The sequence below is a fragment of the Miscanthus floridulus genome, chromosome 18, assembly GCF_019320115.1.
Source record: "Miscanthus floridulus cultivar M001 chromosome 18, ASM1932011v1, whole genome shotgun sequence".
Taxonomy (NCBI): domain Eukaryota; kingdom Viridiplantae; phylum Streptophyta; class Magnoliopsida; order Poales; family Poaceae; genus Miscanthus; species Miscanthus floridulus.
In genome coordinates, this window is record NC_089597.1 from 35353058 (window position 1) to 35363552 (window position 10495).

The following is a 10495-nucleotide window of genomic DNA, read 5'->3' on the forward strand; positions in this document are numbered from 1 at the left end:
TGGGTGCCTGGGTGGGGAATGAGATGACCGAATGATTTAGGGTTTGGTGAGGGAGGGAAGAGGGAGCCGGCGCCACTTATATACGAAGGGGGAGGCGGAGAGCAGCTGGGCCGTTGCCTTGGGCCGTGGGGGAGAGGGGGAGGCGGAGAGCAGCTGGGCCATCGTCTTTGGGCCATGGGGGAGAGAGGGTGGCGGGCCGCTGTCGGGCCGACCCTAAAAAGCCGGGCCGTGCCGTGCTAGCCCACGAGCCTGGGGTACAGCCCAGGCACGGCCTGCTGTACCAGGCGGGGCCAGCTCGGGCCCGCACGTCATCGGGCCGGGCCGTGCTCGTGTCGAGCTAAAAAAAGCAGGCTTTGTGCCATGCCGTCGTGTCTCGGGCTGCATGGACATTTATATTCATGATGAAAAGGATGAACACATCGGGTCGCATCTTCCGGATGTTGCTGAGGACAACATCCCTCGAGCTTGGGCTACTCATGTCGACACCTTCGTCCATCAAGTTTCCAAAATGGAGGATGCTATTGACAATGAGTACCTAATCAGGGTCGATGTCCAAATCATCAACGCCAACCGTCTCCCACTTAGCCGCAATGCCACGGTACTTGAACAGCACGCCGAACTGAGAGGCATAATTGCTAAGCCGCCGCCCTGTCTCCTTGACCTGAGAAGCTGGACGGACCCCAGGCTGGGGAAGATCAATGCCAGTAATCCTCACTTCCGGTGGCCCACCCGGCCATATAGATAAAAACTTGAGCAAACCAGGCCACTGGGACCCGTAATGTATGCCATAATCCACAATGTGCACCTTCTTCCTTCCTGCAATAGCCTTGCAGATGGTCAAGTTGGCAAACTTGAACGCCATCACTCGGAAGCAGCAGGCTGCCGCGTACAGCCGGTAGGCTTTGAGGAAGTCCACGACCGAGATGCGCTTTGCCATGAGCGAATTGTACACCTGGCTCCCTGAACCAGCAAGCCGCACCTCCAATCCCTCAGCAAAATAGTGCGCCAGCCTTTGTGTGACGTCTCCCCGTGGAGAAGAGTGCTGCTTGATCTTCCTAAGCAAATCGGCCGCGCTCCGACGGTCGTCCGTTGCCACGGCCTGTGCACAATGTATGAGCAAGGTGCACAAGTCCACCGTTCCATTGGTGCTCCGCGCAATCCCGTTCCTGCTCTTCTTCTTCTTCTCAGCCTCACTGCCCATACTCTGATGCAGAGGCTCTCCACCTCTCTGAGGAACAATTGGAACCCATGGGCAATCATTTCGTCAACCACCTCACCAGATTCCTTTGCCTCTGGCTCCCTGCCCAAATTGGCCTCCAGGACATCGTCCCAGTTGTGCCGGTTCTTGCGGCCCCTGCCCAAATTGGCATTTCCCTCCTCTGCCTCTCCCTTCACTTGAAGGACGTTGGCAGAGCCGCGCAGCAGATCGATGTCTCTAGGCAGGAACTTGTTGGCCTCTTGCATGCCCTTGAGGAACACCAAGTTGAGGATGGCGTCGCTTCCCCCATCCTGCTGGGCGCTGAAGAACGCCAAGGCCAGCGCGGCGTGGTCACCATCGACGGCTGCAAGCATGGTGCGGTTGGCCTTTTCCTCCATCTCCTCCCCGGCAGCGGCGTCACTACGGACGCCAGCATCCCCCAGTTGCGTTTGCGTCGGGCTCTGCTCAGACGCGTTGCTGGCATGCGTGGTGAGGTCATCGGCCCCCACTCCCGCGTCGGAGCCGGAGGACACCGACACAGTGGGGCTGCCGTCCGAAGAGGAATCCGCGGTGGCGTCGGAGAGGACCCTGCGCGTACGATTCTTGGGCTTAGAGCAGCGCGGGGTGGTCCGGGTACTGGTAGAAGAACTCTTCCTCGATCCCCTCCTCCATGAGCATGCGCTCGATGAAGGGGAGCACGAGGTCGTCGGAGGCCGGGTCCTTTCCCTCGCCATTGCCATCGGGGCGGGGCGTCGGGAGCAGGTTGAGGAAGATGGAGGGGAGAAGGGTTCGTCAAGGTCCGCCACGAAATCCTCCGGCGAGGCAGCCATGGCTGTCAGGCTGGGTAGTCTGGATGGAAAAAAAAAAAGGGGATTAAGTCCACTTTTAGCCCCACAACTATTGGGTTCGTCTAATTTTGACCCTCAACTATAAAACCGTCTAATGCTAATAATACAACTGTCAAAACCATTCACTTTTAGCACCTGTGCGCGGGTGAGGCTGTTTTGTCCAACATAGACTGGTTTTGTCCATCCCAGTGACATGTGGAGCCCACGCGTCATCGACTCAACCCCTCCCGCTACATCCTCACGGCCACTCCCCCGACGCCTCCTCTCTCCGCGCGCAGTGGGGCGGGCGCTGCTCCCTCGCGCGGCTCCCTCGCGGGCGCTGCTTCCTCCGACGCAGCGGCACTGGCCTCCACTCCTCTCGCAGGCGCGAGCGATGGTGAGATGCCATAGCGGCCGGGACGACCCAAGCAGAGGTCCAGCAGCTTCTTCCTGGCCTCAACCACCTCGTTGAACAGGTCGTCGATGAGCGCCAGCACGTCCTCGCACGCGCCCTGGAGTGCGCCCGCGCGCAGTCCCACCTCCACTGCGGCTGTCGCCACGTCACCGCCGCGCTCCACGGCGTCCTTGGCCTCCTCCACCGCCGCTCGTGCGCGCCGAAACTCGTGCATCATCACCCTGGCACCGCCGCCGAGCGCGAGCGCGGGCGCGACCACGGACCTGCCGGCATCATCACCCACCGCCACCGCCGGGCGCGAGCGCGGGAGCGGCCACGGACCTGCCGGCCTCCGCCGCGGCGCGCTGCTGCGCGTGGGACAGCGCCGACGCAAACGGGGCGGGCCAGTAGTGGAGCACGCCCCACGAGAGGAGCGTGAGCGGGAAGGAGGTGAGCCGCGCGAGGGAGCAGCGCCCGCCCCGCTACGCGCGGAGAGAGGAGGCGTCGGGGGAGTAGCCGTGAGGATGGAGAGGGAGGGGTTGAGTCGATGACGCGTGGGCCCCACGTCACTGAGATGGACAAAACCACTCTACGTTGGACAAAACAGCCTCACCCGCGCCCAGGTGCTAAAAGTAAATGGTTTTGACAATTAGCATGTGACGGTTTTATAGTTGATGATCAAAATTAGACGAAACCAATAGTTGAGGGACCAAAAGTGAACTTAATCCATAAAAAAATGAAAAGGGGTTGCCGTTGGGGTGGACTGGTGGGTGGATAAAAACGGAATCTTTTTTCGTTTCTTGAGAGGGACAGGCACAGGGAGGGGAGGGGAGGGGAGCTGGGAAGGGAAAGCGCCGAGAAGTTCCTTCTGAAAATTCTGATGCGACGTCGGCGGCTCCGAGATGAGGCCAAACGCCCAAACGCCCAAACGCAACTGCGATGGGGCCTGCTGCGACTCTTCTTTTGTCTTCTCCCGTTCGTGGACCCTCCGGAGACGTCAAATTTGCAAACAGTCCTCTGTTCTTCTGCCTGAAATTGCCAAGTTTCTTCCTCCATCGGCAGGGGGTTGACAAGAGCCTGCAGTATCAGACACCTGCTACATTATTGAAACAGACAGTTCTTTTACTTTCTTATTAGAACGCAGCAAACACACAATGCACTCACCTGATATATGAATATGATTAGGTAACAGTGGTCTGTCTCTGTCACCTGGCATAACAAAATTCTGAATTTGCTCATGCTGAAAAATATATAAATGGATGGACAAAGCAAAAGACAGACCAAGTTGCACATGCTTGAAATCTGCATATGTCAGCCTCTAAAAATCAGACTGCCCACATTTCCTCAGATCTTCATACCCTGCTCCAAACATGGACTCTTGAACAAAATTATTACTGTACCAAACCTGAAAAGTAAATTAATAAACATGACAGAGCTGCATAGAGTGAACCTATTATACCCTCCAAAAAACAGTATGATTCTCTATGCTAGAACACTCCATAGAAAGAAACTGTCTTCGGAAAAACAAAGTGATAAATGACCAAGGCAAGCAACAAACATCTCTAATCTGAAGTAAGTTTGATCAAAAGCTCAAGTCTTACTGGAATCCTAGCTAGGTGCTTGACATTTGACAAGAGTCTCTGCAGTATCAAACACCTGGTACTTGGAAACAGAGTAACTGACTATTCTCTTCCTACTAAAGTTTTTCCTTTTCTTACTAGAATGCAGCATAGACACAATACACTGCACCTAATTCATGATACTAAATTATGGCCTGTCACTAGGGTACAAAATAATCCTGAATTTGTCCATGCTGCATATGCATAGGTCATATAACATATATATAAATGGACGGACAGAGCAAAAAACTGACCAAATTGTACCTTCTTCAAATCTGCATATGTCAGCTTCTAATAATCAGATTGTCCACATTTGGTCAGGTGTTCATACCCTGCTATAAACTTGGAATCTTGAACAAAATTATTACTGTACCAACCCTGAAGAGTAAACAAATAAAAATGATAGAGAAATGCATACTGTGAGCCTACACCCTTCCAAGAAAGAAGTTTTTGAGTATCTAAAGCTATAACACTCCATAGAGAAAGAAATTGTCTTAAGAAAAACATAGGGTGAGAAATGACTGAGGCAAGCAACAAACATCTCTGATCTGAAGTTTGTTCAATGTTAATCTAGTTTGATCAAAAGCTCAAAGTCTTACTGGAATCCTAGTAGGCTCAGCATTCAACGCACCAGTAAGCCAGTAATTCAATATCAACCAATGAACATGTGGAAGCATCATTGCAGAAACTGCTACTACGAATCTCTTATGCTATATATAGCCTGTTCGTTTCGGCTGGATTGGCTTATAAGCCATGGCTGAAAGTACTGCTGGCTAGTTTGGTGTGAGAGGAAAACACTGTTGGCTGGCTGATAATCCAAGGCTTATAAGCCGGATATAGGCTGCCGAACAGGCTGATAAAGCTCAAGGTTCATACTACTGTGAAATTGTGAATCCCAATAGGTAGAGAATTGTGTTAAAATTAACCGACGCCCAATTTGCAGATGTGCAGCTGTGGGCCTTTCTCTGTCATCACCACTAACATAGTACTACTGTGAACAAATTTTTATGATAAAAGGATCATTGTAAGCTTACATTGACCATAATGTTTCCATCTCTGTTCAGAAACTCACAATTGTCATACTATTTACTATGTATCATCACATATAAGAAGATGCCATCCAGCACCTCTCCCAAAATTGCAGAAACTGTTTCTTTGAAAGGCCCTTGTACCTGGGCATGCTACTATATCATTTGTACTTCCTACGCTTTGAGTAAAAGATTTAGTCAGGTAGGTGGCATAAGCCTACCATAGTTTGAGTCCAAAAAGGAAAAAAAAACATAAACACCTCTTTCAACTGTACTCTGAATGAAATAATCAAGAAAAATATTCAGCGGAAACCGTCCCCAGGAATTTGAAACTAGGTAGAAAATGGGGAAAGTATGGTAGGGGTACCAATAAGTTTGCATTTGAAACAATCACCAAAAAACAAAGAAGCAAAAAATCAATACTCTGAATAACAGAATAATATGTGCAATTTTAATGCTTAATCTCGTGCCCATTTACTCTTTCCAGGTGCAAGGGAATACAATGTTACAACAGAAAGTGGACTTCACAATACAGGTACCACAAGTGGTTTTTCAGTTTGTTGTACATTTACACAGGTTCAGTATCAACACACTGAGAACTAATCTAAGATCCTATGCAGCTATAAGAAACAAAAAGAACACCCAAATAAACATCTACTATTACATTATTAGAAGACATTATAAAGCATCTACTGCTTATGTCCAAGCATCTTCAAATAAAGTGTATTGAATCACATAAAACAGAGGCATATATCTCCGTATCTTGTGATGAAAAGCCATTAATATTCTGAGATAGCATCATCTGAATTCTGAAACTCATGTCGACATGGCACAGAGTATGCGTACCTTCCACCCTTGTAGACAGGCAAGGTGGTGGGTAGGAAAGCTGAGCAGCTCATGAAGTTCATTGGTAAGACAAAAATTCAGAAACATATGTATACTTGCAATTATCGATATTGCTGTATGTGGTGAGAAAATCAGCTAAAGTTCTGAGACAGCATCATCTGCAACCCATGTCGACATGGCATAGAGTATGCGTCCCTTCCATCCTTGCAGGAGCCAGTTATGATCCGTATCAATGACAAAGTCCTTGTGATACTGATCCCTAACTTTGTCCCTCAAGGTCTTTACAATATCTGGATCCAGTGGAAGTTGCCTTAGCCCTGCCCGGTGGTTCCGCACCTGCCATTGCTTATATGTCTCCGGGCGCTCCACCCTGTCCGTGCCCTCACAGGCAACAACATTCAGGCTACACTGCCTAAAGAGGACCCGCTCAACCAAACAGCGCTGGTGACTATCCCGTGGAGCCGTGGCATCCAGCATGTCAAACATTGCAGAGTAAAAGAACAGCACATCCCGGAAACGTGTTACAAAGAATGGAGAACTATACGAGGCATTCATGACATAAAGGATGAACGCATCAGGTTGCATCTTGCGAATGGTTCTGAGGACAACATCCCTAGGGCTTGGGCTATCAATGTCGACCCCCTCATCCATCAAATTTCCAAACTGCATGATACTGTTGACAATGAGTACCTCATCAGGGTCAATGTTCAGGTCATCAGCACAAACTGTGTCCCACCTCACCGTGATGCCGTGGAACTTGAATGGCACACCGAGCTGACGAGCATAATTGCTAAGCCGCCGCCCTGTCTCCTCGATCCGCACAGCTGGGCGGAAGCCGGGCTGGGGGAGATCAATGCCGGTGATCCTCACTTCAGGAGGTCCACCCTCCAAGGTCGCCAAACGGTATAGCAAAGTTGGCCACTGAACCCCATAATTCACGCCGTAATCCACGATGTGAACCTTTTTCCTCCCTGCGATGGCCTTGAGGATTGTGATGTTGGAGAACCTGAATGCCATCATTTTGAAACAGCAAGCTGCTAGGTACAACCAGTAGGCCTTGAGGTACTCCATGGCCGAGATTTGCTCAGCCATGAGAGACCTGTAGAGCTGGCTCCCTGACCCTGCCAGCCGCGCCTCCAATCCCTCTGCAAAACAATGCGCCAACCTCTGTGTGGCGTCACCCCTCGGCGACGAGCGCTGCTTGATCTGTCTAAGCAATTCAGTCGCACTGCGGCGGTTGTCCGTGGCCACGGCCTGTGCACAGTGGATGAGCAAGGTGCTCAGCTCCACCGCCTCGTTGGCGCTAGACCTTCCCTGCGCCGACTTCGCTCTGCCCTTCCTGGCCTTCTTCTTAGCCTCACTGCCCATGGTGATTCGCAGGGCCTCCATTTCTTTGAGGCACAATTTCAGTCCATTGACAATCATTTCATCTACCATCTCGCCAGTTTCCTCAGGCTCGGGCACCATCAGCTTGCTCTTCCTGCACGCCTCAGCCTCCAAGTCATCCCAACTGAGCCTGTCCCTGTCCTTGCGGCCCCTGCCATTAATGCCCAACTCCTCCTCTGCCTCACGGTCGATTAGGAGGCTGTTGGTGGTGGGCAAGAACTTCTTGGCCTCCTCCATACCCTTGAGGAATGCCTTGTTGAGCATCTCCGCGTCCGCGTCTCCCCTGTTGAAGAAGACGGAGGCCAGCGCCGCGTGGTCACCGTCGCCGGTGGGCAAGGTTGTGGTCCTCAATTGCGCCGGACTCTGCTCGAACTCCGGGCTGCCACCACCTTGTGCGGGCAAGAAGAAGGTGCCGACGCCGTCGTCGGTGAAGCCGTGCAGTCCCGTATCGGGGTACGGCGGGGACAGGAGGAGCTGGACTGGGCAGTCGGAGGAGGACGGCGAGACGGTGGCGGGGGACCCCGAGGAGGCGGCGCTGTTGGTGCGAGCCGTTGCGTCAGAGAGGATCTGCGCGTACGGTTCCTGGGCTTGGAGGAGCACGGGGTGGTCGGGGAACTGGTAGAAGAATTGGTCGTTGATGTCCTCCTCCATGAGGATCCGCGTGATGAAGGGGAGGACGAGGTCGTCCGACGAGGCCGGGACCTCGCCGTTGCCATCGGGGCGCGGCGTCGGGGGCAGGTCGAGGAAGATGGACGGGGAGAAGGGCTCGGGAACAGCGAAGAGGCCCTCGCCCTCCGGCGCGGCGGCGGCCATGGCTGCTGGTGAGATAAAAGTCCAACAACGGCGATGCCTTTGCCTTGTTTAGAGTGTGGGTGGATGCAAGCTCAAGCTTTTTGGGCGTGTTTGGAGCGTTGCCCCGTCGGCCTGGCTGCGCCCCCGCGTGTTTGATGTCTACGGACCGTCTTTCAGCCCGGCTTCCGGATGCATTTCGGTCCTGTCGGTCTGGCTTCAGGAAGCGGTCCCCCCTTCGTTTTTTTTAGCATGGCCCTACGTCGCTTTGACTACTGGTGAAATTCATCGCCTTTATAAGCGGCCTCTCCCTCCTTTGAGCTCCCCTCCTTTGTTTCCATTGCTTCTCCACCAAATCCCGTGAGAGACCGGTGGTGTGTTGAGGTGCGGTGTCTGATGAGGCGGCGTTCTTTCCCGGCGGGTTTCCTCTCCGTTCCCCTGGCCCGAATCTGGTCGGACGAGGCGCCGTACCTTATTCCTAGCTGAGACTCCGGGACACCAAGATCAGTTGTATTCTGTCACTCGATTCCGATAACCATAGGATCAAAATCCAACGAACCAAAAAAAAACAAATAAAAAATACAAATTAATTAGATCAGTTGTATGAAATGCAAATTAGAAGAAAATCAAAGCAAAAAAACAAAGAAAAAAGACAGATTTAACAGACCAGTTTTATGAAAGGCAAATTAGAAGAAGATCAAAGCAATAAATCATACATAAACAAAGATCACAGAACTGTTCAAGTAATCTGAATCACCATTCTCATTTAAAAAATCAATTTATACCAATTAAACATAGGTTACACCCAAATAGGAATAGTAAAATATGTTATAACGAGATGTAATCTGTAACTACTAACCAAGGAATGAATTTGTGCAAGGTTGCAGCGGCGGTCGGTCGGCCCTGGCCGCGACGTGGCCGTGCCTGCAGTGGATGGAGGCAGAAGTAAGCAGGGGCGCGGCGGCTCGAACGCTCGATGCCTGGTCGACGGCGACGTCGGGACGACAGGGCAAAGGGGCGCGCAGCATGGGCGCGTTGGGGTGCAGGGTCGCAGGTGCGGCGGGTGCGGTGGCCTGGGCGCCGGGGCAGGGTCAGAGGCAAGCAAGAAAGAGAAGGTGTAGGGTCGCGGACGCGCTGGGGTGTGGTGGCGCGGACGCCGGGGGCGGACGCAAGGAAGAAAGAGAAGCGAGGAAGAAAGAGTGCACAAGGAGATGTTTACGGCACCCAAGCCAAATCGTGTAAGGCCTTGTTTAGAGAAAATTTTTTATTTGGCCCTGGTTTAAAGTTGTCTTTCTTCCTTGGCCCTGAAACAAAATTTCTTACCTATTTGGCCTCACTCGAAGTTTCGCTTTCCAATCTGGCCTTACCGTCATCTCCCGCCTCTAACACCGTTAAGTGACACATGAAAAGACCAAACTGCCCCTAAGACATTACGAGAAACCAAAGGTCACCCATATGAAAATTGGATTCGAAGTGCTCAAAATTATGTTGTTATGCTGCCTGGGTGACCTTTGGTTTCTCATAATGTCTCAGGGACAGTTTGGTCTTTTCATGTGCCACTTAACGGTGTTAGAGGCGGGAGATGACGGTAAGGCCAGATTGGAAAGCAAAACTTCGAGTGAGGCCAAATAGGTAAGAAATTTTGTTTCAGGGTCAAGGAAGAAAGACAACTTTAAACCAGGGCCAAATAAGAAATTGCCCCGTAGTTTATCCACCAAAAGTTTATACCATATCCTATCGAATATTTAGACACATGCATGGAGTATTAAATATAGACTTAAAAATAACTAATTGCACTGATTGCGACTACTTTGCGAGACGAATCTTTTAAGCCTAACTAGTCCATAATTTGACAATGTGGTGCTACAGTAACATATGCGCTAATGACGGGTTAATTAGGCTTAAAAAATTCGTCTCGCAGATTATATAATTTATTTTTTTATTAGTATCTAAACAATCCACGTAACATCCGATGTGACATCTAAAACTTTACGCGCTAGATTTAAACCAGTCCTGTTTAGTTCCGAAAATTTTTGGCTTTTGGCTACTGTAACATTTTCGTTTTTATTTGGCAAAAATTGTCCAATTATGGACTATTTAGGCTTAAAAGATTCGTCTCACGATTTCTCGGCTAACTGTGTAATTAGTTTTTTTCGTCTATATTTAGTACTCCATGCATGTGCCATAAGATTTGATGTGACGGAAAATCTTGAAAATTTTTTATTTTTGGCTTGCATCTAAACGGGGCCTAAGTGGGGCGCAGGGGTGTCAGCTAGACTGGAGTAAAGCACTGTCTGATGGAACGTGACAGCCCTGTGGACTATCGTGCTGCGTGAGTGCCTTTTCCAGCTCTACGCGATGGGGAAGAGTGCGCGGGCACTGAATGACCGCGTCCGTTGCCAACACCA

At 50.9% G+C, this 10495-nt stretch overlaps 1 protein-coding gene and 1 pseudogene across 5 annotated transcripts; both read right to left on the bottom strand.

Moving 5' to 3' along the window:
- Positions 1–337: 337 nt before the first annotated feature.
- LOC136523649 (scarecrow-like protein 14) lies at positions 338–2028 on the bottom strand (annotated as a pseudogene).
- Positions 2029–3135: 1107 nt separating this feature from the next.
- LOC136520502 (scarecrow-like protein 9) lies at positions 3136–8226 on the bottom strand. 5 transcript variants are annotated; one of them, XR_010775254.1, is made up of 5 exons: positions 5913–8226; positions 4303–4416; positions 3701–3824; positions 3584–3628; positions 3136–3496 (listed from the first exon to the last, which is right to left on the bottom strand). XR_010775254.1 is itself a non-coding variant. In XM_066514044.1 (1 exon), the coding sequence occupies exon 1, from the start codon at positions 8109–8111 to the stop codon at positions 6048–6050; it is 2064 nt and encodes a 687-aa protein (XP_066370141.1). In that variant the 5' UTR covers positions 8112–8226; the 3' UTR covers positions 5825–6047. The 5 variants fall into 5 exon arrangements, 1 of the variants encoding a protein (XP_066370141.1); XR_010775256.1 differs by having other exon boundaries at positions 3136–3512; XR_010775253.1 differs by having other exon boundaries at positions 3584–3824.
- Positions 8227–10495: the final 2269 nt, after the last annotated feature.

Coding starts and splice junctions, on each gene's coding strand:
- LOC136520502 (XM_066514044.1), bottom strand. CDS start 8,111: ATGGCCGCCGCCGCGCCGGAGGGCGAGGGCCTCTTCGCTGTTCCCGAG.